Genomic DNA, 26,918 nt, shown 5'->3' on the forward strand with positions numbered 1-26,918 from the left:
GAGAAGATGGTATTAAAGTAACTAATTGGTAACACAAAGTAGTTTCTTGCATAATTTTTCATCTTTGCATCTCTAGAAAAATTCATCTCCTTATCTAAATTCCCCTAGGCTTGAATGCAGACATTATGAAAAATCCTCAAGACTATTCAGCAGAATCATGCATTTTTAAATAAAAGCAGAAGCACAGAAGCTTTTGGTAAAAACTGTCTTTCAACTAAATTCAGCTCTGAATTTGAAATCCTGATTTGGGGTCTTATTTTAAAAGGCATGAATGGATTGATATTTAGTTACCTTGTAAAGTCGATGATTACCTTCAACAGGGAGAATGCAGCCAAGCACACATGGCTATAAATGTGATACTGTTATTGGGCACTCTAGTAACATATTGCTAAAAGCAGGAATCTGGCAGAGGCAAGTCTTCTCCAGATAAGATAAATATGAGCCCAATCTAATGACCTTTCAGAACAAAGAACACTACAGGAAAAAGGATTCTCTCTGAGAGGTATTACTTTTCCATAACTAGAGATTTTCTATACATTTTTTAAGTCACGCAAAAGACAATTTAAAAAATCCAACGTATTTGTTTTCGTGGGGTTTTAATTTTCATTTGTATTTGTGATAACCGATTCCTGTCTGTGCCAACATAAACTTAGTAGCCTAATCACTTGGAGCATCAGCAGATACAGAAGCAAGCTGTGCAATTTAGTCCTGTTCTGAAGTTCAGCCTAAGCTAAGCCTGACTGTGAGCTGCTGCTTCCCTTCCAAACTGTGTACTCTTCCAAGCACAAAGTGTCAGATAATGAAATTTATGCACATTGTGTCAGCACTACTCAGGCAACTCCATCAATTGATACAGTTGTATTATGTACTCACATTCAAGCATCAAATAATGAAGATGCCTGAGAAATGTTAGATATAATTAATGTTATTAATTTTATGGTACAGAAAATGTTAGGTCTTGTAAAGCCAGTGAAACTGAACTTTATTTTAGTTAAGCCCTTATACTGCAGGTAGTGCTCTGACTTCAGAATAATTCAGTACTACAGTCTGGTCTGCAGGTATAAAGCCTTTTTAAGTGCATTTTGCCAAATTTTGTGGTACCTTAGTGCAGTATCTTACAATGAAGTTCGTGTGTGTAGTCTTAGTAAGATTGAACCCAAGATAATGTATGGTACTTTCATTACTTCAATGGAGTGTGCCTTGTGGAAAGATAATTTTTAAATATTACTTCCGAAAGTAAGAATATAGACATGAACCAGAGCACAACTTTTCTCCTTATGATCAGCCAGGCTGGAAGTCTTCAGAGTCAATTGTTGTAAACATTAATTGTCAAAAGCCCATTTAAATTAAGCCCTAGCTGAGTGGAATAGGGATTAGAAGTGAAGCCATTATATTCTTTCAATTAGACATAGGTTCAAAAGAAAAAACCAAAACCCAAAACCACAAAAACCCTTGGATGCAGACTGATCCACAGCTATGTATTATACATAGAGAGAAATGGAAAAGATGTAAACATGTAAGTTAAGCCTTAAAAAAAAAAAAAAAAAAAATTGTCACATAGGGCATTTTCTGTATGTTTAGAAATTCTGAAGTGTAATAAGGGGTTTTTTAACAAAAATCTATGCAATTTGCACTATTAAATTACTAGTGTGTTTGTTAAAGCACAGTATGTCACATATTGCTCTTTAAAAATTTTTTTTTTTTTGAGAGAGCTGCAGACCTCAGTTTCCAATCTGTGTTGCTCAACAATTTCTGGCTAACTAGCCCTGCATGTTTTAAAACAACTATGCTCATCTACTAGTTAGAAGAGAGACAGTCAAAATCAAAGATAAGTTTTTCAAAAGAGGGAGAACTGAACAATTACCCATCAACTGAATCTGTAAACAATCTACAGGAATTCTGCTACAAACTTTGTTCCACTAGAGGTCCGATGTAGTGGCTGCCATAAAATTAATCTGGTACCCTAGATAACCCTGCTTCTTCCAAACACCATTATCGCAGACTGATCGCCTCATGAGCTAGGCTGCAGCAGCTGGCTGTAAAGCTCATGTGTACTCGCTTCCTTTTTCCATCCCTCTTGTCTCAGCTCTGTATTGAGCTCACTATTGATTCCTCCAGTATTAAGGATTTTTGTCACTTCTTAAGTTCCCAAATTTACTTACACACAGACAAACACTGTCTCTTTTTGCTAAGTACCTGGTTCCTTCTCTTCTGCTCTTTCAAGTTAAGATTTTTTTTTCCCCTCTTGTTGCTATCTTCTCATTTGAACTATTTTCCCTATCCAAAACAACTGCAGGGAACCCAAGGCTTATAACCATTAATTTAGAACCTATTTTTCTGATGCCTTATGGTCATTTCTTTGTTGACCATGTAGAGGAATCCAGCTGCCAGCTACCATGCTCCTGCCCAAGAATTCCAACCACATGTCTTAACAAGCTGGCTATCATCACAAAAGTCAAATCCAGCTCAGAAAGGTGACTAATTAATAAGCCATTGTACTGGTCTTTACCTCAACCCAAGAGTTCTCTCACTATTTTACCCTGGTTTTCTCCCCCATCCCACTGGGGGAAAGTGAGTGAGCAGCTGCGTGGGGCTGAGCTGCCTGCCAAGGTTAACCCACAACCACCGTATTAAAATAGATCCCTTTTCTAAATATCAAGATTTGATTATATTTCTGACTTTAATTACCAAATAACTATGTTCCTTTCATTGCAGTTATTTCATTGCTGATCATATAAAAAAAAATGTTTACTGTAATTTCCCAGCCTTCCAACACAATCAATGTTTCAACTATTCTCAGCTACAAAACAGTTTTAAAATTTTCACCTGATATGCTGCAGAATGACAATGAAAATCAGAGAAAAATATACTGATAAAAAATTCTATGCTGAATGCATCATTCATTTTTATATTAAACTTATAGCAATATGAAACAAATATTCCCATGGGCTGTGCTGGAGAGCTAAAGAACTCCATGGTAAGCATGTTTAATATAGAAAGAATGCCTCTTGTGAAATTTAAAGTACAAAAAGTACACAGATTCCTGAGCCTTTAAGAAAGTTGCCAAGTTAAATCCATGTATTCCAATTGCAGCTAAGATTAGAATATAAGACAAAGAAATACAGGTCTGCGCTATTTTCCTGTAGGCATTTAAAATATAGGACTTAGCCTAAGTCTTTAAGAAACCACATCCTGAGTCTTTTCCTTTCCAGCCACACAAAGCCAAGATGTTAATTTGCATCATTAGAATTATGTTGTGCCATTTCCCCTATATATAGCCTTTGGCATTAAATCACAGTAGATAGTTTCTCCCTCTTATGGCATGTGGCCAAACACAATTGCCCAAATTGCCTTATATGTTCTTATAATTCATTCACTCAAGTATTTCAATGCGGAATATGAGATCAAGTGACTTTTTCATTTAACTTCATTAAAAGAAATATTCTATAAGATTTAGCATGTATCTCGCTAAATATGTACTATCAAATATAGCTTTAATAATTATGCTCAGTTCCGTAACCTCGTTCAGGCAAAAAATACAAACAGTCTTTGATACATGTATTCTTATATTTTTGTCCAGAACTGGGTGTTCTCTATTACCAGACAAAGCAAGTCAGCAGTGGCACATGCAAATATAACACGTTCCTCAGCAGCTTAATAAAAAGAGTTATTTGCTTTTCACAAACTACACACTTTTCAAATTGCATTAATTTCTATGGCACACAATAAAAAGGTTAATAGGTTGCTAAATGTATACACTGCCATTTCTTTTCAATTTCCATGCAATACATGCAGCTAAATATAACTCAAGCAATATGCTCTGTAATTCATAGCATTTAAAATATAGCAATTCTTAAAATGCCAGTTAGATATGAAAAACAAGAACCTGATAAATCCATTATACGGCAATAAAAAGGAGGAGGGGAGGAAGAAAATAATTAATTACCTCATTATTCTATCACCTATCGCTGTTCCTCTGATATTATATCTAGTAAAGGGAACAACAACTGAAGTCATTCAAAAATGCCGGGTATGATGTTTTTAAAAGGTTAGCATCTATTACAAAATGTGCTCTACATATTCCAACTGAGAAGACTCCTTCTCCTCAATGTGTTAGTATATGAGACTACTTTGATTTCAGAAAAAATAGTATTCAGATTACATAACAGTACACAAAGTTGATCTTATAAAATGCAGTAATTCTTCATAGATCATAGCAGAAGTGGAAGCAGCTGCATAATCATTTCCATTTTACATTCATATTTGTTTGAATTTTTAACCTACTAGTTTAACATTTTCCAGGCTTAGCCTCTGCTCATACCTCAGCTTCTGTCAAAGTCCAAACAAAATTAATTCAGTCATTTAAGTAGGAAAGCAGCCCTCAAAGAATTGTTTTGACTAATTTGTGAAAATTAAGATCAATTCATTGAAAACTGCACTCTCTGTGCATGAAGATGATACATTTTGCATAATTTTTTTTCTTCCCCACAGATTACAAAGTATGGTGCTAAGGCAAGCTGTATTATCTATCTCTGTTCCAACTAAATTTGCTGGACTTAGTAAGTTTTAAAGGAGATACGCTATGTGCATACTTCGAGACTTAAAAACCTGCGTATCTCCTCATATTTGTAAGAGAAGGGATCTTTTCCTGTGGATTCCCTAAAATGTCCAGAAGGTTATTTTCTGTGTTGAATATCTAGCTAAACTGCTCTGCTGTACAAAACAGGTTTAATTTTTTTAATTTTAGAAATATTCTGTACAGTTCCTTATACATTTTGTTAAAAAGAGCATGTATTGACTAGCCCAATGACAATAAAAAATTTAAATAACTATGTAGCTTCTTTTAGTCACTGATCTTCACCATTTCTATAGTGATGCTCAGTGGCTACAGAAATGATACAGAAAGAAGTCAGATGTCACATTATCAATTATTTCTTTCAAAGAAATGTCCTTCTGTGTCAAAACTATTCCTAGCTGATTCCTAGTCAACATTCAGCTGACTTAGCCAATTTATTAACCAAAGGATCGTGGTATTTCTACACATTTTGCTGCTACAATTTCAAGTCCTTTTCAAAATATTAAAGTGGGTACAAATTTTGTGTTTCTGTATCTGTTGCATAGTCTTTCCTGACAGTTCAGTTTCAAGTTAGTTGGTGAGAAATTACCTATCCTCATTGTGTTTTGAGATTTATAAGCATCCATACAAAGAGATTATGTCCCTTGTATCTATTCTTAGATTATGGAAGAGAAAGACCCAATCCTCGGTTTGAAAACATTAAAAGTCAGATTTGTACCCAAACAAAATTCAAATAATGGAAGCTCTGTAAACATTAGATTTGCAAAATGGACAACATTCTATTCATAAATCTGAAATCTACATCCATCTTACTAAAACTAAAGTGAGACCAGTGGAATTGATGCAGCAGGAAGTTCTCAATTTATTTATCTGCAGGTACTGTCAACAGAGCTATCAAAAGGGTATTTCTGCCACTTCTTTTCCTTAAGAGGAAGTTTAAGATCATTATTTCAGAGTACAGAATCAGATACCCTTCTTTCCTCAGTGGAGAAAGTTGTACTATACAGTGGGAAAATGACTCAACAGTTTCCTTTATTTTCATTTCCCCAACTGTGGAGTTTCTCCTCAAAATAAACAATAGCTAGTTATTAGGTATATAAAAAACACAACCTAAGGAAACCTAAAATTGGTGGTAGATAAAACTAGTAATGCTATAAACTGGAAAGGGCTTATTAGTCAAACAGCTTTCAGCATTCTGTTTCAGAAGGCTACAGCCTCTTCTTTTATTTTTTGTCCTAGAGAAAAAGTAGAATTAAACATTTTTTTTTTGCCACTGCATAAAATAGGTTCTCAAAAGCTAGATTATTGCAAGCTAGCCTTATAACCTTCTCCAGAAAGGAAAACAAAAAACCCAAACAAAAAAGCCCCAAAGTAACTCCTCCCTAGATATTCTAGAGAGAGAAAAATCTACTTTATTACTTCTATATTAATGCCATTAATTATCTTATAGATGACACATTGGAAACTAAATTATTAGATAAACTTGAGAAAATGAGATTTAGTAAAGGAATTGTTAGGTAACACAATTTACTAAGTGAGAAAAGAGAAAACGTAAGCCTATAGGAAGCATACTGGTGGAGTTAAGCACCAGTCTTGCAGGCAATTTTGTTTAATATATTGCTAATAGTCTTTGAGCAAAATGTAGGAATGTACTCATGCAGTGCATTGAAGACATGAGGTTGGGTAACTTTATGAATATAGAGGGGACTGTAGGACCTTGAGAAAAAGAGGTGGGTAGCAATTCAGTAGTATAAAATTGACAGTCATACACTTCTGAGCTTCCTTCTGGTGAAAGATAAGAACACATTAATTAGAAATTATAAAGTAGGAAAGACTTCAGAACACTAACTGATCTTGTGTCTGACCACAAGCCACCACTATGAGATAGCCATAAGCAAAAGAGGGGAAGGATATAACTGTAGCTCACTTGTGTCTCAGAGAATCTTCTCCAGACCAAGAGTAATACTCATATCATTAATCCTAGCAAAATCCAAACAGTGCAGTGTGCATAATTCTGGTCTACCATATTCAGAAAAGAAGTGGAACACTGAGGAGCACAGACAGGAACCAGCACGATGGCAGGAAACCCACAGATTTTTACTGCTAAGAGTGAGAAAAACTTGGCACTCAGTCTAGTGAGACAAAAGCTGAAAATGGACAGGATGAACATCATTCAAATGGTAAGCACTGGGCATGAAAAAAATGTTTCAATCAAAACAGTATGTTAGCACCAAACAAATGACTAATTTGAGTCAATTTATACCCATTATAGCACCAGTGTTTTGAGGTAGCTTCCCACTAGTTAAGGGGCCAGGGGGATTTTATGTAAATTTGATCAGTTTATGAAAGGGATTATATGCTATAACAACTGTCATAGTAGTAGTAGAGAGGACTTCCAGTTCCTTTCACTCTATTTCATATGAGATATAAATACTAAGAGGGCTTATAGCTAGCCTTTAAGACCACCAGTGCCTGCTTTCTCTCTGGAAATCCAAATTCCTTTGAGCACACATAGGATGTCTTACTTTTCTTCAGTATCTCAGAGAGCATTTAGAAAATTCTGAAAGCAGAAGCATAGGAGGGAACATAATGTAAACGTATATCTGACTGCTCAGAAGTTAAACTAGAAGACTCCACTGCTTGCACACACACAAAAGCAGAACAAAATGAATTGATCAGGCATTAAACCTGAGTAATGAAAGCCTGGAGGCAATCCTAAACCAGTATTGACTACACAGCAACTTTTGTCAGACTTTATTTGGGGGAAGAATAAGGGAGCAGGGGGCTGCGTAAAGAATTTTAATTATATCATTAATTTAGTTGAATGATCTTTCCTATATGATAAATTTAAACTGCTACAGGAAGAAATCTCACTGCACACAAAGAAGGAAAAAAAAGCATGTCAGATGAAGTGTAACTTCATTTAAGATGTCCCCACTAGTGGGAAACTGTAACAGCTATATACCTGGAAGTGCCATTCTTATTACATTACTACAAAAACTATTACATCATAGTGACAACATCAGGTGCATGAAGAGAAGCTAAGAATCCTGCTCCAAAACAAATAGGATTAAAATTGCAGGGCTTTTCACAGATTGCTCTTCAATCACTAGATCATAATGAACATTGGCTTTACGGTGGAAACTATTTCTGCCATCAGATATTTATCTACGATTACTTAGTATTGCATGGAAAGTTAATGGATTAAGACGGAATCTGTATGTATTGGCTTTTTCATAAAAACTGTCATTTAGTGAGCAGAATTACTCGTGATATGTAATAAGCAACCACTGAATGTTCTTTTTGTCACTACTGACAATGTGGTGGCTTATGACTTTTTTTTTTTTAAATGCAAATTATTCAAAACCTTTTCTATACACAACTATTAAATTCTTTCTGATTTCCTAATGAATAGATATTGTAATGCTTCCTGTAAAGAATTTGCATTGCTAGCATAAGGAATTAATAGCAAGATAATGCTGCCTTTAAACAGGATAGGAGTAAAGTTAAGGCATTTGACACTACATTACATAACATCTAAAACAAGTAAAAAAAGGTATTTTCTTAAGTCTAACAAAAGAGATGATGCTTAAATAATTATTATAGCTTTTAAAAAGTCCAAGAATTGAAATTACCGAACAAAGGTATTAAACCAGGTATTAAACCAAATTGGGGGCTAAGTTTACTGAATGATCAAACAAGTATGTACAGCTGTTTATATTTTACAAGAAAAAAATTACACAAAGCTTACTAAATGTGTCTTTTATTAACGACAACTAGTAATCCACCTTTTTTACTGCCGTACATACTGATATTCAATAACCAACAAAAAAGAAAAGGATTACAGAGTTTCTCCTTCAGAGAGAAAGAAGCAAGAATGAAAAATTGAACACATCATTTTTAATGTATGTACTACAGACAAACACAGCATTGCTGAACAACAACAGTTAAAAGCTCTTGCTTTGCCAAAGTAAGAACACCTAAAGTACAGTTGAAAGAAAATGTAGGTCCCTGTACACAAATTTATGAACTTTCTATATGTATGACTACAGGGAGAATAATAAAAAGTGAACTGCAAATATTTAGCACTGGGATATTCATCAGGCAAGAAATAAGCACAAGCAGGTATTAGATCTGTAGGAGCTTGCCTGGCTAGGAGGGAAAAATATAGCTATAGATATCTTACACATAGACAAATTAGACTCGGCCATCAAACTCTTGGCTAGTTGTCAAAGAACAACTTATTTTAATTAAGGATATGAGGCATGGGTTTCTAGGTCTTCCATTAAAAAAAAAAAAAACAAACCCAAAACATTTTGCCAAGCAATAGCAGAGATAAATATTCCCCTAACCTGTGTCCTGGTCCTCCTCGATACCTTGCCCCTGGGATCAGAACAGGATCATCATCACTATCATCAGTTTCTTGGAGAGCTGAGGTCCTGGTAGAGGACTCGTCTGGAGTTGCAAGCCCTGAGGATTCTGGGTGTGGCTGAGGTTCATCGTTTGCAGCAAGCGAGTTGGCAGTGGATTCAGTACTTTGACTTGAAACTTCTTGATTTGCACTTTTTTCACAGGAGGCTTCTTCCTCTACATTTCCAGAGACAGCATCAACACTGGGGCCATTTTCTTCTGGTTGTATTCCAGAATGCTCAGGACCAGGTTTATCTGATACAGCTAACAGAAAATATTGGGGAAAATAAGTCACAGCATTAATGATTATAGCTTATTTTAGAAGACATTATAAATGGTCACAGAAGTTAAATTATGCATACTGAGTTTATATTGGAAATTTAGTTTTTCATTCTGTACTTCTTCATATAACTATACTTGAAAGAGTACAGATACATACTTGCTTCTGTCGTCTCTACAGTTTCATCTGTAGTTTTCAGTTCTTCAGCACTTGCATCTTCTTTGTGAGATTCATCAGGAACTCCTGAATTAAACAACTTAATATTAAATCACATTATTTCATTTAGATGCACATCTATAATGTAAGCAAATCTAAATGATACTAGCACTCCTAGATCAAACCAATCAAAGCAATCCCCTCCAAAGTCCACATGTCACTTTACTGAAATCTCAGATACTAATCACATGAAAAGTCAGTATATATAAACCTATCTAGTTGCCCAGGTCAATACATTAACAAAGAAAAAAGTATTACTTTCTTGTTCCTTAATATACTTAGTATCCTATGCTATGAGAACTTTAGCTACAAAAATAGCATTAATACTCGAGACAGATGATCACTTACTGAAAGCTATTATTTCTGAAGACAGAAATTAAGTTATCCCTCCATTAAAAGGGACTTCTTTTAAAAAAACATTTCTCTGGAACCAGTCATTTGACTTGACTGCCCCTTTGGCAATGAATTGAGCAAGACAACCACATGTAACAAAATACAGTGACAGCCTGAAAGAAACGTAACAAAATACCTAGCACTTATTTATGACTGCAAAGTGCAGTTGTTCTATTTTTTGATAAAAATTGGGGCAGAATATGTCCCTAAGAAAAAAGAATAAGGGTTTTAGAACTAAAGATGGGATAAGTTATGTTTGTTTATATTTATTTGCAACTATCTCAGGTTGGTATCTTTTTCTTTCCTAAAAAAATTAATGTTCTATTATGGCTGTATTCTGCCTTCACATGCATGTGTATGAGACTCCCATTGTGTTAAATGTAGTCATAAACATATGAGAGCAGAATTTTTACCATAACATTATAGAAATAACGCTGTATCTTACTTGTTTTTTCATCTTTAGACCCTGACTCTTCTGAGGCTTTTGTTTTTACAGAGTCTTCTTGGGCTTCAGTTTTGCAGTGACTTCCACTCCCTCTAGAGCTTGAATTTGTGCTGCTCCTGGCAACATAACATGTAAAAAAAAATAAATTTTAGAAATAATGTAAATAGATAAGATCATTGCAATAGCACAGCCTGACCATCATCATCTTTCTCACTGCAATCTCACAATTCAATAGCTCCTGCCAGCAGCTACAACTAACAACCTTCACAGCAATTTCAAAATTCCCTTCTATTATGTCCATCGCCACTCATCCCACACTATTCCTCTGCATCACAGAACCCTGCTCTCTCCTTCCTATCTTTTTTTTTTAAATCTTTAAAGGATTTCTTCATTGCTTTTCAAAATATTGTGAGAACTCAAAAGGATTTGCTCTCTTTCACTATTTACACATTTTTTACATGTATAAATGATCAGAGATCTTATTAAAGGTATTACAAGCTGTCAGCTGAGCACTAATACATAATCTTATCCCATCCAATTAAAAGACTGATTCAGATAAAATTCTCCAGGTTCTTCACCATTAACTATCATTCCTCTACCTTTTGAGGCATGGACTTCTGATGTTGGCTTTCAGTCCTCAAAATTTTGTTATTTCTCAAGATTTACTATAAGCTGGTACCTGAGATTTACTCCCCATTCATGTTTAGATAATTATTGTGGAACACGAATTCCTGTTTACAATAAGGAAAATTATTCCTCAGGAAATACGTAACACTGCTGTTCTGAATGTCATCAAAACTAATGTTTCTAGACTCTCTAGAAAAGACGTTACTTTAGGAAATGCAAAGCCTTGTTCCTGAGCTCTCCCATTCTCTCCTCTCCCATATCTGTGTTGTGGTCTCAAAATTAGGCAAATTGCTGGACAAAAGCAGAAACAAAGACGAGTTATGAGAATTATAAGCATGATTCTCAAGAATTTATACTGTATTGTTACAAGTATCTTCTTACCTGTGTATGTTATCACTAACCTATTTTATATGCTACATTGCTAGAAGCAGCACAAATCATGCTTATTCTAGATTCTTGAGAATCTAGTCTAGACTTCAGTACTTTTATTTTTTACAGTAAACATGAGAGCTCTTACTCATCTTGATGAGCAATAGTCTGTTTCATTGCTATACTGGATTTGGAGTATGTAGAAAATTTTTGTTAGCCCTTACAGTGTTGCTTCTAAATCAAGAATTTTCAGCATTGTTTCTGAATGGACAGACAAGAAGGGTACTGCTAGGCACCAAGTTGAGGATTTTTGTTATTTCATGCCTCATACGATATAATCACTTTTATGAACTTATTCACAGTCTAAGCCCTAAGGGGTTTTTTTTGACTCTTAGGAATCTACTTTCTAGCTCAACGCTCAATACTAATTTACATTCATGTATTACTCTGCTTTAATTTTTACCTCAATGTTATTTTTCACACCAGCAGTTACATGAAGAGGATGTTTTTGAGAGAGCAAAATAACACTCTGTGCTTTCATTACATTAAGCCCTACTATCTGTTTCTATAGTAGGTTTTCTGTTTCTCCAGTTCTCCGCATAACCCTTCTTTGAACCTCTGTCAATTTGAATCAGTTTTCTCGAAAGCATGACGAAGATTGCACACAGCATTCTAAGTCACAAAGCAAAGCAGAGTTGAGCAGCAGCACCGGTAATTCTCATCCTTGGCTGAAGTCTCCCAGCTGGTGACATCTAGGATCATACTTGCCTTTCTAGTAGCTGCATTATATTGAGAATGAAGTGACTGGTAGGTCCATGTCTTCCTGCATTTCATTTTCACAACACTCCCAACTTCCAGATTAGGTTTTTGTTATTTGTCCTCAACTGCATCATTTTGTTACACGGAATTGCATCCTACTTCTATTATTCCAGTCTTTGGCACAATGTTTTTAGGTAGCCTCTGAACTGACAATTGACAATGCCTTGCAACTCTGTCCTGCTAGTAAATGCTTCTTCCTCTCACTACTCACACGACACTACCCACCTACAACAGCTCCATTAAGTTAGCTTACCACCATGTTCTGTTTCTTTATTGATCTATCTGTCGCACCTTGAACAGAAGTTCAACATGCAACAAAGCATCAAATACTTTCTGGAAATCCAGACAGTTTCTCTCTATTACACCATGTATGTTTCTAGAACCAATTATTCTGTCAAATAAAAGGTACTGAATCATGCACATTCTAGTTCCCATAATTTTGGTTTATTTCCCATGTACTGCTTGTTTTAATATGCCTTTCTATCAGAACCTTCCTAAAGCCTTGCATATTGCTACCATTAATTTTAAAAGATCATGATGTTTAGTCCTTCATTCTCCTTTGGTATTATATTTGATGGTTTTCATTCACATGGTGCTAACCCTTGGCCCAAGAGATTTGTTAGAATATTTGCTATTAGACAGAATATATACGTGAAGTTAAGTAGTTTTCACTTAGTCGTTACTTCCCCAATTAGATTTTTGTAACGAGTAATTTTTCTGTCCCTCATCTCTCCATTCCCTGTACACTCTACTTTTTCTTAATATTGTTTTTGAGGTAGTTGTTCATGCAAATTTTCCATCTTCAGAATCACTTATATCATTAACTCTTTAAAGTGTAAAATGCATTTTTCAAATTTTGTTTTAAAATAAACACAGAAACAAAGTTAATGTTGTTTAATAATTTGTTTTCTGTGATACAGTGGTAGTAATATTTTATTATTACGTCAAAAAACCACTAGAATAAACGGACAAAACATTTGCTAATGCTCCATTCCTCTTGTGAAATTTCCCTATCCTAAAACATTAAACAAGGCTGACTACCAAGCTAAATGCAGAATTAGTTAAAAACATTACAGCAAAACTAATTCTTTCAAAGCTTGCTGGATTGGGACTCTAAATAGAAATACAGTCTCATAAATTGGTTGAACTGTCACAGTATTTCAGATTCACATGGGCAAAGTCTTCATTCTTGTGAAAACACACAGATCGCTGTTTAAAGTTTCCAAACTGCTATGGGCCAGGTCTATGATTTGTGTCTAAAACCACAGCACTTAAGAGTAGCTAAATGTGGTGAGGTTTTTTCCCCCCAGTAACGAATGCCAGCAAGCATTTCTACTTACTGTCTTCTACAATAATTTTGAAAACATAAGCAAAGGAATAGAAGTAAGAGGAGATAAAATAAGGATTGTGGTTGTTTTGGGAGATCCTGAGGTGCTCTAGTGATAGACTTCAGTACAAACCCAAGCAAGTCAGGCCAGTTAATATGTGTTTATTATCTGAAAAGGATGCCATCACTGTAATATCTAAGCAGTCCACAAAGTTGATATCTTAACCATATGCATTCATTAATACTCCTCAAACACAGAAATACTAATTTCACTGTTTTACAACTCAGGAACTGTGCCACAGAAAGACTAATTTGCAGAATACCATATGAGAAGTCTGGTAAAGCAGAGAATTAAAAACTTAAGCACTAGCTCCTAGACCACCTTTCCATCACTGTACTACCCTGCTTTAGTAAGATAGTGAACACTAATATTATGCTAGGGTTTGATGAAGATAGCATGTTTGAAATTATGTTAGCATTAAAAAGATTCACAGTAAATATCACAAAAAACCTCTTGCATAAATTTCATGTTAAAGTATGACTCTCCTTTACATTCTGAATGCATTAAGGACTACAGCCATTTCAAATTGTCTATATACACCTAAAAATATACATATACCATATGGAAAAATAATTTATCTGTATCTATGCTAGAGGAGTGTTAGTGATATGTGCTGATCTATAACCAGTCAAAACCAAAATTAACTTCTTACCACTCATCAGTGAAGTCCAGTTTTATCGTGCTTGTAGTTGTTCCTTCTGTACTGTAGTGCAAACTTAAAACTGGTTCACCTGTTCCCGTTCGTGGCTTATCACTCTCTATAAATATGGGGTTGATAAAGTTAGGATGGGCATCAGTAATATACATAAAGCTCTTATAATTCTGAAGATTCATTTAATTATCCTAACAAAGGCCAAATGTGGTAGTAACATGTACAATGTCTATTTAAGATCTCTTACAGCCCAAGCAAAAAGTTAAGAAGTTTCAGAGTAAACACACCAAATTTGCAATGCTTTAAAAATGGCCTAAAATTATTTGTATTTATGAAAGCAAACAAAGAAGATGCTGTCCTTCAACATGCAGGTAAATAAAATTGCAGATAGGTATGTGTACATACAATATTATCCTTTATGAGCAGATCCCTTTTCTATCAAGTATATTAATAAGAAGAATATAAAATGTTTTTGGAAGTGGTGTTCAGTCTTTTTTGCCTCAGTAAATACACATGAAAAAATGAGGATGAGATCTAGACACAATCAGTGGTCTAGAAAAATCACCATCCCTTTTACTTTTTTTTTCTACTTAGAACCCAGTCAACTACCAATATCCTTAGACATACTGTAAATTGCCAGCTAGTTGTCATAAAAATACTGTAAATTCATGTTCTGAGAGCTTTGGGTTTAAAAACCTTTTATATTATAACAATGTAAGCAGAAAGGGAGTACTTGCAAAATGAACTATTCACGATGTCCAAAAGCAACAGAAGTGAATCAAATTGAAAACCACTGCAAGTCTGCCAAACATCTGCTGCACATATAGTTTCAAGGATTTTCACTGGGCTCCTTCAAAACAGAATCACTCAATGACATCCACCCACCCACCACCCTTGAGCAAAATTCATGGTCACAATGTATCTATATGCATGGCACAATTGCCATTAATACTGAAGTTGGCCTTGGGCGATACTAAAGAGTTAATGGAAAGTACCATCCGATTAAGCCTCACTACAGAGGTGCCATTCTCTCAGAACTCAGATGGGAGAGTTTACTTAGTATGAGGCACCACTCAAATGACCGCTGAGTAGCCTATGTAGCCTTGCTTTTCATGAATGCTGAGCTTTTTATCTCAGGGCTGTTTGGAAAAACCATGCCATATTTTCTTTGGTTTATAGAGACCAGAAATTTGACTATAAGTATACTTGCACTATTGGCAGCAGACTGACACTTACAATAAAGTAAAACCTTTGGATCATCTTTGGGTAAACATCAATTAAAAGCTAATGTTTAATTCAAGCACAAACCTACAAATTCCCCCAATAAAAAGGCTATTATTAAAACAGTAATGGCTACAATACTGCCACAGGGTATTTATTTTAAAAAATACAATTAAGTTATAGGAACTACAAAATAGCACATAAGAATTTAACCTAATGATCAATGCTCATATTTTTAAACTGCTGACAGGCAGAAGCTCACTCACGGGATCAGAGCAGTGATCAGCTGCTCCAAAGAACTTTAAATATGTATTTCTACATATTCTGAAGATAAATTAAAAAAACAAAAACAAAAAACAACCACCAAAAAAACCTCACAAAAACCCTGTAAGAAAAATTAAAATATTTTTATGTGAAAGAGAATTAACTAATTACAACCATGATCTTAATCATACATAAGGCATAGGCCTCATTCTATGCAAAGAAAAGCTCATAGCCTCTCTAGAATAAAGGTTCCAGTTACACTTTTGTTAGAGTGGAGCAAGGATAAAATTGATCAAAAGCAAGGTTTCCAGTTCCTGAAATAAACCAAGTAAGAAAAGAAACAAATGTAAGAAAATATTTTATAGTGGCGTATATAGATATTTTGAAGGAAAATGACATGTTCTTTCTTAACTAAAGAGGTGCTTTCTCTATTTTTTGGCAACCTATCAGCAAGCATCTCTTAGTATAAAAGTCTGTTCAAACTTTGAGCATCCCTTCCTAAGCAAGTACAAATACTGATTGCTCCAACATACTGCACAAGTTATCAGGAACTGGACACTGAAAGAGTAGAAAATGACACAGTTGGAGAATTCTTTACCTTCCTTGTAATAGGTACAGACAAGACATATCTTTGAATTGGGAACCCAGATCTTTACCAGATAGGTAAAGAAAGACAACTTACTGCCTTGAATAGTCCAAGACAGCCACCAAACAATGACTATACTGTAACTTGATACTAGTATGCAACATTTGCTTCAGCACAAAACTAGTTAATATTACTGACCAACATCAAAAAATTTAACCAAGATGCATGAAGGCTGTCTTCTGACTACGCTTACTGTGGAAGCAATGGTCATATTTATTCACACTCAACCAGTTGGAAGAATTGCTGTAGACTTATCCAAAGAGGGCACTGACTAACTGAGAAATTATTTTTACAAATTTCTGGAGACAGATAGCTGTTAAACCTTATTGTGTAATAGCTTTTTCTTACATCTACAATAACATGAGCTACAATTTGGATTGGGTCAGTTTCTTCTTTGAACTAGCTTTAGGGCATGAAATCGACACTAATAAGGACAAGAATCTTTTTAAAAGACAGATGAGACAAGAATCCGATAATAAACTGCACAGAATTAGTTGTGTAGTTCACTATTTTATATTAAAGTTACACTGCTAATGAAAGCTGAATGGGAGTCTCTGTGAAGAAAGCTAATAAGCTTTGCCTAGTACATAATTGAACATTCTTTTAGAGGAGCCACATAAAATCCAGAAGTTGTGAACTCTTTGTTTTCAAGAAGAACAATGTGATTGCCAAAGACTGACCAGACCAGAATGAAGCACTGTTCTCTTTCACTACTAGGCTCATCCCATCAGGCCAGATCTATTTCACATTGACAAAAAAATGAAGGCAAGAAGAGGAAAAGTTGTACAGCTTCTGTGACTTAGCGGAGAGCTATTGCCAATACTATTAACCTGATTGCAAGCTCTAGTAGGGTAATAATTGCTCCAAGAGAAACTTGTAGCTTGTCAACACCTTACTAAACTCTATTCCAAATTCCTCAAAAATACCTTGAAACTTTACTTAGATTTTACAGCCAAACATATTATACTTTAAAGATACTATCAACAACTTACAGTCTTATTTCATAAGCAACCCTGTCCTAGAACAGACACTCCCATGAAATGGTCCATTCTCCAGGTGCCTACAGGAGGAAGGTACTTTTAAACTACCACCCTTAAAACTGAAGACAAAATTTCATGCATAACCTTATTTTTTAAAAAAACAAACCCCACAACTGAAAGCAATGCCCCTCATACACACTTTTTTCCTTAGAAAATGAGCCTGTGCAAGTGTAACTTCACAAAGATTGGAGTTCTTAACTATGAAGAGGTAAATGCATAAAGACAGGTTTACAGATTGCATTACCTAGTTGAACTAACATTGTAAGGAACTTCAAGCTAGTTTCCCACATCTCAAATGCTGCCCTATTCACTAGTCTACTGGCAACCCCACGAGAAGAGGATAGTTGTTCACTTTTCATGAAAAACTTCCAAAATAATTCCTATCCAGCACTAATCATGATCTCCTCATAAGAAAATCAGCTTTGTACATTCTGAAGAAAGGGTTATATTGTGGGCGAAAACCAAAGAGAGTTACTTCTGAATGGAGAAAAATTGATCCGAAGAGGAGAAAATAAGTGGTGTATTCCAGAAAATAGGAATTCCATGGGAAGGCTTAACACATGAAAATTCATCAGGAGCAGCTGAACTTGGAGGGAAGGGTGGAGATTCCTTTATCTAGTGAGGAATACTGACTGAACAATGTTACACTGATACCAGTCAGTATAAGGCACAACGACATCTAAGGGAAGACCGAAAATCAAATAATTCTTTGGACCAGCCTAATCTATAGCCCAAGGCATACAACAATTTCTTTGTCTAGACGATTCCTATACTAATTAGATGTTGTACTGCACTTTACTGAAGGAGGTAGTACAGACCACACTACGCCTTAAAACGAAGCACAGGTCTGAAATTCTTGAGCTTGTACCTGCAGAGCTCACTATAGATCTGGAAAGCTCTCTATGCATACCAATGCTGAACCAGTTTGTCTGACTGAGAGGCAGAGCTAATTAGCTGGGACACAACACATGCCAATACAGTTTCAAGGACTTACGGTACTGTTTATGAGGAACTAACTCTGCCACAGCTGACATAACAGCTTGTTCTGAGCCAGCTCAAGTATAACATGGCACTGAACAGTCTGGTATGGACATCACCATAAGGGATGACTAAACCCTTGCACTACCTTGCAAATATCTAGAAATATCAGTAATCCGTATGGCTTCTGTGTACGTCGGAAGCAGCATTAAGATGGTATGGGATGCATACACACATTTAGACTTCAAAGTTACCGAGCTAGTTCTCTGGCTTCAGGTTCCCTCTTTAATCATACCAATTCAGGCAGTACCTCACAGTCATAAAATTGCCTTTACATGGCAACAAATCTAACAGCCACCCTCCATATTACCATCACAGTAAAAAAAAAAAAATTAAATTAAAAAATCCAGTGTAGATCACTGTAATCCATTTGAAACCATTTTGTACAGATGGGAATGACTTATAGCTTCTGCTGGACTGTCAGAATGATGGCATTATAAATTTATATGTTTGTAATAAGTATCAAAAGATCTTTAAACCCAGAAACAGTCTTAAAACATAAATGCCAACAAAAGAGGCTGGTCCAACAGAAGACAGCTGATTCAGTACCAAATTAAGAAAAGACAGGAATAAGAAAGAAAAAGTATTTCCATATAAAAAGAACTGATATGACTTCCTTCATTAGCTACTTATACTTTTTTGAGATTTCTGTTCAAATATGAAGTGAAACTAATGCAGTTTAACTTCAAAAATACAACTGGATCTCAGCAAATTATTCTTTCTGGTTATCATTTGGACAACAGATTTCCTAATAAATTACCTCCTTTTCCAAATTCCTAGTTTTCCAAACCAGAAGTAACATTCTGTGTCTCTTCAGGTGACCCTTACCATCAAAACAGAAAAACATTGCCTTAAAACAATCAGAGAATTGGTCTACCAATAAAGTCTGGATAAACAAATGTATTTCAGGGTTTTTTGCATATTAAAAAACCTGAAATGCTTTTACGAGAGGAAACATCTTGACATTAGTTCAAGTAATTTCTTAACGCAGGAAAAAAATATTAGAAAAAACTCGCAAGAGTCTATTACAACTATGCAATTAACAATAGTAATACACAAACTAGTTTTTAAGGCAACTGATCCTGCTTGAAGAGGAATCTGATGCAGATTTAGGAACTGATTTCTGGGATCAAAACTTCTGGTTTTATCTTTGTTGTCACATAGGCTTAATTCACAACTTCACAGAACAATTTATCAGCGTTCCAAAATTTTTGCAGTTCTCAGAACTTCAGTAAACACACAGACTTTCTATGTTAATTCTAGTTTATTCTACTCTCATCAAATAATGCTTTATTCTGAGTTCATAACAGAGAGCATAACTTGGCCACTAATTATAAGCAAGTTTTCCGGCTAAGCCTGACTATTGGAGTCATCTAGACTACTGAACCGTGAATAATTAGCAAATTTACACATTGAGGTTTAAGGCTATTTCATCACAAAATGTAATTCCACAAAATGAATTTATTTTGTCAATATAAAACACAGCTTGATTTTTTCCCAATGTTCTGGCATCCTAAAATAAACCATAATCTCAGCAGTTGCCAAACAGGCTATTTTTCAAAAATATGATTTCAAAATGGAATTCTAGTTTAGAATGTGAAACAAGATGAAACAGCCAGCTCTTTTGTGGGATTTGAGCTATTAAATCTCTACAGAGGCTTTGATATGGAGTAAGCATAATGCAGAGTGTATGGAAATCTATTTTTAAATTACCATCTATCACTCATTAATTATTCAGGCATAAATATTCACTACAGATTACATTGGTTCAGCTGGAATACGGTCACCTATGGCCCACTTCACCGCTCACAATTTGAAGACCGATAAATAATGGGCATAGAGAAAGCTCACAAGCGTTCTTTCTACCACCAGCCCATAGGGCATCTACAGAGAAACACTAGTATTTGTTTAGCAGAAGGGGTGTAGGACAAGGGGTTACAGAAGTAAGAGGCACCTAAGTGCAGTAGGTGCTCTTCAGTTACTCAAACTGTGCAAGTATAACAAAGCTGCACATCTCTCTTGCATAAGATAAATTAATTTGGCATTATTGATTAAAAGTTACTTCAGTTTTGATATTTGCACTTTGATCCAAGATGAACCATTCAAAAAAAGACTGTTTAAAAGAACTAATTTTACTTTGCATTTGAAAAAAATATTCTAAATGTCTGTAGAGTACATAAGACATTTATGGTACCTACGTTGAACGCATTAAGAATTGAGCATAGTATGGCTTTTGAAAACAACAATTAACCTTACTCTTGTTACTCTTATTGAGAATTAAATAATTAATGAGTTTCCAGCAGATCTGCTTACAGAATTCTACTTTATGTAGATGAACAGCATTTTTAGACTGTTTGTCATCATGAAAGGCAATTTTAAAAGGAAGCATTGCAATCAACTATGGCTGGGTATAGCGCATTTCCTGTCACACGCACCCTGTTGCTCATCAAGTGACATGGATCCAAGCTGTTTGTTAACCACAGAAGAAGGAGAATCTGAAACAAAAATGAGATTTCAACTTAAAACATAAGCAGCAGAGAACTGCACAGCAATGTCACGATCATATGTTAGTTTAAAATAAAAAATAAAAAGCAGCAACATAAGGAAGCTTTGGGTTTGTTTTATGAGCAGCCAGCCATATTGCATTTTCTAGGCATGACAGAAGCAAAGCCACTTGTTTCAAATCATTATGTATTTCTTTAGGTAGTCATTGAACAGCCTGAAGCTTGCTGACATGTCGATATTAAAAATGCCTGTCCATTACTAAAGATTTTACTATGTTCTTCAAATTTCTAACATGTCAGGAAAAACACTGAAGAGTCATGACTCCTAAAGCCTTTGCTCCAACTACCAAATGACACTAGTATTTCAAACCATATGCTAAATGTAAATTTCAGAATATTTATACTTCAACATAAAATACTCAATGGCATACCAGTATCTTCAATATTTATACCTATGAGCATAAAATGTAAAAAATGAGACTGTTTACAGATATAACAGCATATAGACTGTTTTTAAAACACTAAAGCACCAAAATACATCTCACTCATATGACAGTTCGATAGTTCTGCATTCCTAGATGCTATACCTCTGTGGCATCTGATGACCGAGAACATGTTTTCATGAGTTTATCACAGTACCACACCAGTCAGTCTTATAAAAATCCTCATCTAATCACAGGAGGGGGAAAAAAAAAATAAATAAATCAAACACCCCAGCAGTTAAGTGTATTTTTTTCCACTGGACACTACCAGTTAATAACTATCACCCGCACTTCATTTATTGTGCAGACAAATGACAGATGCAACGTTCAGTATTTTCTGTGAGTCCATTTTCCTTGCTGCCTCTGAAGACAAGATAATACAGAAGTAAGATCTGAAGATGAGCTGATGCACAGAAATTAGTGCAGTATTTCAAAGATATTGGCTAGGCTACCATATCTTGGTTCCATCTGTTAATCTTCTGTTATAAACAAATTCATGCTAAGCTAAAAGGATTTAATATCCGGTATTATAAACTGAGTGATAGTCTGCCAACATCACAGCATGCTAAAGGAATTTTAACATAAACTTAAATCCTATACAAGGAAAGCAATGAAATAATACACTCTGTCCTACAGGAAGCTTACTTCCAGGTTTGGGCCAGAATCACCAGTGTGACCTGTTTTGTAGTACAGCCATAAAACCTGCTAAATTGACAAAGCTCATTTAAATATAAATCTTCAAATGATACTTCATTCCCAGTTGTTGGTGCAAGAATCACAGTCTGTTCCTTCATTACACTGATACCTAGAGTAGGGGAAGGGAGAAGGAGTGAAGAACAGAGACCAGGAGAGTCTGAGGCAAGCTCAGTGTGTTTCGGAGGCTGGCTTGTTTTGGTAAATGGGCTTATACATTTTATTTCCGTAACTGGGGAACATAAAATTGGTCCTGTTTTGCCTTCACCTTTGTTCAGCCATGCCCATGCCTTGCACCAAACACACCTAAGCCAGACCACAGAATTTGTCATCTAGATTTAGATGGGACATAGCTCTTAAGAATGAGACTTGTATCATTAATACATTTCACTTTCCAAAACTGAAGTGTGCTTTACATGTAATTTCTAATTTAGAAGATAAGTATTTACAGCACAGTTTTTTCAATGAAGTATTAATCCACTTTTTAGAATGTAAATCAGAGCAAAAAGCTGGTGTAAAGATGCACCATGCCATAAGATGATCTACTTGTATTCCAGCTGACTCAGCACAGGAATCCGTACGCCTCTCTCAAGGGCAGGCTGGCTTTGATCACTGACTTACAGTTATGAAGCCTGTGATTGGGATTAACTTGTATCAAAAGTGCTAAAGGGAGGGGAGACCTTGGACAGCAAGCTGAGAAGCCTAATGACAGAAGACAGTGATTCTCAGTCGTGCTCTGTTCTTGCACTCCAATTCTTTCTATAAGCTTCTATGTCCTTTTTTTAAAAGGCATATCATGCTGCCAAACATTTTACTTGGCTGGAAAAGCTAATCTCATCAGCTCTTTAATTCAGACCAAGATGAAAAGAAGAAATATGACTGAACTAACGTATTTTAATTATAAACATAAGAAATTACATTTACTACCTTTATCAGCACTTCTAAATTGTATTAAGACGTTATACAACAGTAAGTAAAAAGTAGGTATGTTTTACCATGTGTATCATTCAATCACAACAAGCAAAAATGAAAAATTTTCTCAGTAGTAGTCCATGCCAATGTAGGCCTAAACCTCCCACATTTCACTATTATTTTGAGGTCTTGTACAATTCTGTGAATGCATTTCACTTGTAATACGAGAATTTTTAAATGACATATAGGAATCATCCTAAATATTCCAATTAACATGGTTAAGAAAAGAGCTCAGTTTGTAGCAATTTTAAACTCACTTTTTTTTCCTTTTTCAAGTCCCCTGAAGCCACAGATCACCAGCACCCCTTGAAGTGGCACTGCAGTCCGGAACCCCACACCTCAGGCAGGGAAATAAACATGACCATGAAACCAGCCTAGAGAAGTTCAGGTAAATGCCTCTTTTTTTAATATATGGCTTTGTTTTGTAAAAATTCTGAAAAAGTACTTTCATCATTTCTGATAAAGCTTTTGAAAAAAGTATTACCAAAACTGTGCCATATAGTTAAAAAAACAAACAAAAATCCAAACTCTTACCTGAGCCTTCACAGGCTGGGTCTACATCCCAATGCAGTTCACAACTGGTTGTAATGTCACCAGTACATTCTAAACTGGAACACCACTTAAAGAGGGAACTGGAGATTCATAAATTTGGGGAACCTCAAACAGAAAATAGAAGATAATTTTAAAGTCAGTTTTATGCTGAAGGATCTTCCTATAGTTTGGGCAATCAGCACCTGACTTCATCAAAATATTAGCATGCCACCTCTATTGTTTTGGTTAAAAAAAAATTTCCTCCTTATATCGCTATAACACTAGCTCCAGTGTGAGAGTCAGGCCTGAAGCAGTGAGAGACCTGTTTTTAAAGTCGTAAACATGGTACATATAGTGGACCTTAATCTAAGAAATTAAATACTTGTTTTCATAACTAGGAATAATTGCTTTGCACAGTGAATAAGCTCTCAGTTACATATTTTGGACTTCAAATGGACACATTTCTACATCTGGGTGTTTACAAAGAATGCAAAGAATCTACCAATAAAAACTGCAGTCATCCCCATGTTCTTTGCAGAAAGCTTTAACACAGAAATGAAGGTCCAATTTGTTCTGCTTTAAAGACACTGACCGTATACACTTTTGAAACACCCAAAGTTTAAAAAAAAAAAAAAAAGAATCAAGTGAATGTGTATTACAGGTTCTGCAATATGTCAGCATGCACATATATATATATCTTTATTCCACAATAAATGCAGTCTAAATCAAATTAATTTTTCTTCAAAAAAGAAAGGTTCACATTACTTCATATTTTTGTGGGTAAGATTACGCACACTGACTGCTACAGGAACCCCTGATGCACACTGATTTATTTTTTCATTTTCACTTCAAGATCAGCTGGTTCATGTTTCTGTAACTTCTCAAATTGCATTTGATTCACTTAAAGTTCTCAAAAAGAGGAGTGATGTAGGTAATAGCGATGCATACATGGCATATCAGCACTGGGCAGAGCAGCAATAACAACAGGTTAAGGTTTAACTTTTTTGTAGTTTACATATAGCACATATATGCTGTTGTTAAATACTGCACAGGATCTAAATGTTATGAAATGCCACAAAAATGAGTAAGTCAAAACTAGACTTTGTTGGAGAAAGTATATAACAAAAAAACCCCAAACAACTCCACCCCGCAACTTACCATAGTTCCCTAAAGTGGCTATCAAAAAAAATGTGAATCTGTTCAATACCTAAGCAAAGACTTGAAGACAAAAAAAGACCTGATATACACAGCATATACTGCTTCTAAAACTCTGCCAAATTTACACAATACTTACAAGAGGTATCCACTAAAACAGTTTCTTTGCCATCTGAGGATGAAGTATCTTTTTCCTCAATGTCAAATCATCCCACTGTGAATCATTACTCAGTTAACTCACTTTCACATTCAACAACAACATAAACTTTTGCCCATATTTTTCTAAATAGCGATGGTTAACTATTACAGATACAGCTTACAAATCCTCATGTAACTATTACAAGTTCTTAGACTAGGAGACAGAATAACTACCATACAATCTAATTTTCTATTAAACCCGTAAAAGCTTTCAGCTCTTGACATTTTCTACTGGTAATTGCTTATATGGCTGGAGTATTTTTTCTCTGGCCTGTCTACAGCTATAATTGAGCTTCTGTGATGGCAAAGATAAGGATTAAGAATAAAATACAGGTCAGAAGAACTGGCCTTAGTCTCACACTGAATTCCCCAAAAACCTGCAAGTGTAAATTATACAAGTTTTGCCAGAGTAGGGACTGAGAACTTGCAGCCCTGGGCCAGAGGCTATGACGCCATTTCGCATAGTGGCAGACACATTTCAGGGTCTAATTTTTTGTTTGAAAATTTACAACTAGCATGTGCCTGAAAACTGAACATCTGCCTCAAGACAGAGCATCAAAGACAACCTTGCAGGGGAAAAAAAAAAAAAAAAAAAAAAAGATAAGAGATCTCCTCTGTATGGGAATTTATTATTAAAACAAAACAAACCAAACCTAAGAACTTCTTTTTCTCCTACCATATTTCTGAAATGTCAGCTTACCACAGGTTTGGAAAACATTGTCTCTATGGAGAAACAAGAGACCAAAAATCTGCCGCTCTGGTTTTCCAAAGGAATAGATTACAGATACACGTCTTCCAAAAATAAGTCTTGGGAGGTCAGAAAAAGGGAACAAAACAAAGTAACTTGCATAAAAAGAAATGAGCAAATACAGAGACTATTTCCATGTCCAGAGTGCAGAAATCTTAAAAAGTAAACAGACAATGCAAAGGTGATCTGGATTCCCCAAAAGAAACGAGTTTCATATGTTCCCTCCCATAATAGGGGAAGGAGGAATACAACGAAAGAAGCTGATGAAGCACAACAGGAATTTCTTGTATTTACACATAAAAGTAGAAAGGCAAAGGTAATGTAATCTTTTATCAAATTTCTTGAGGAATAATTAACTGAACACATTATATATATAAATTTTAATTCCTCATTTTAAATCTTACATATATGCTGTAATAATGTCTATAATGCTGAAGGTAACAAATTCCACCAATCAGACCAAACAGCAAAAAGATATACAGCCTAATGAGTTGGAGATCAGGTAGCAAAACTGTTCCCCCTTCCTCTCCCCAGAAATAAATGTTTCCATGGTGCTAAGTGAATCTATCTTTCAAAGCAATTACTTAATAAGTAAAATGGTTAAATTTGCAAATTTGTTGTCGTCACACGAAGAATGCGGTAAATATTTGAATACTAGTTTCCTTCAAGGCTGTGTATGTGTTCTGTGGTTTCCTGGTGATCCCAGACAAAACAATCGGACCTTCCCATTAGTTCCCTTAAAATTCAAAGCACATGGGAACTCAAAACTCCAAGAGGCAGTGATGGGGGATCCAAACTAACTACAATAGATCTCTGACTCCCAGTCAAAGCAATTACTCAGCTTAAAGCTTCAAATTTGTGTCAGTATGGTGACCCACAAGCAACTGGGAGTAAAGAATTACACTGCATCCTTGAAGGAGCACTAAGAGAGATGGGCGAAACAGTATCAAGTGAAACCCAGACCAACACATACTTCAGAGGTAATAAAATAGCCACAGATATACCTCCAGGTGAAAATTCTACAGATATGGTTGTGACCAAACTTTTCTTCCGACTCCAATTCAATGGGAAACAATTTAGTAAAAAATATGTTAAGTCATTCCGAAAAGAAAATTGAAGATCAAGATCTACTGACTGTAACTGTAGCTATGGTTTTGCCTCTATCAATATGTATCTTTGAGTTAATAAATTCTGATGTTCAGTTTGCTGAAAAAAATTGGTAGCTTTTTGGTAGGGTTTTTTTTTCCTGGC

The 26,918-nt window shown here is 35.3% G+C and overlaps 1 protein-coding gene across 5 annotated transcripts in view; it reads right to left on the bottom strand.

Annotated features, from left to right (window-relative positions):
• DCAF6 (DDB1 and CUL4 associated factor 6) overlaps window positions 1–26,918 on the bottom strand; it is a 90,615-nt gene that overhangs the window by 13,756 nt on the left and 49,941 nt on the right. For 2 of the 5 annotated variants that reach the window (XM_072885443.1, XM_072885416.1), the window contains 6 exons: window positions 20,820–20,879; window positions 14,176–14,281; window positions 10,321–10,436; window positions 9,426–9,509; window positions 8,929–9,250; window positions 3,947–3,988 (listed from right to left, as the gene is read on the bottom strand). In XM_072885443.1, the coding sequence (XP_072741544.1) occupies window positions 3,947–3,988; window positions 8,929–9,250; window positions 9,426–9,509; window positions 10,321–10,436; window positions 14,176–14,281; window positions 20,820–20,879 (730 nt within the window). The remainder of the gene's footprint in view (window positions 1–3,946; window positions 3,989–8,928; window positions 9,251–9,425; window positions 9,510–10,320; window positions 10,437–14,175; window positions 14,282–20,819; window positions 20,880–26,918) is intronic. The other 3 variants (XM_072885451.1, XM_072885434.1, XM_072885426.1) reach the window with 2 other exon arrangements.

The sequence above is a fragment of the Ciconia boyciana genome, chromosome 1 (genome assembly GCF_034638445.1).
Source record: "Ciconia boyciana chromosome 1, ASM3463844v1, whole genome shotgun sequence".
NCBI lineage: Eukaryota > Metazoa > Chordata > Aves > Ciconiiformes > Ciconiidae > Ciconia > Ciconia boyciana.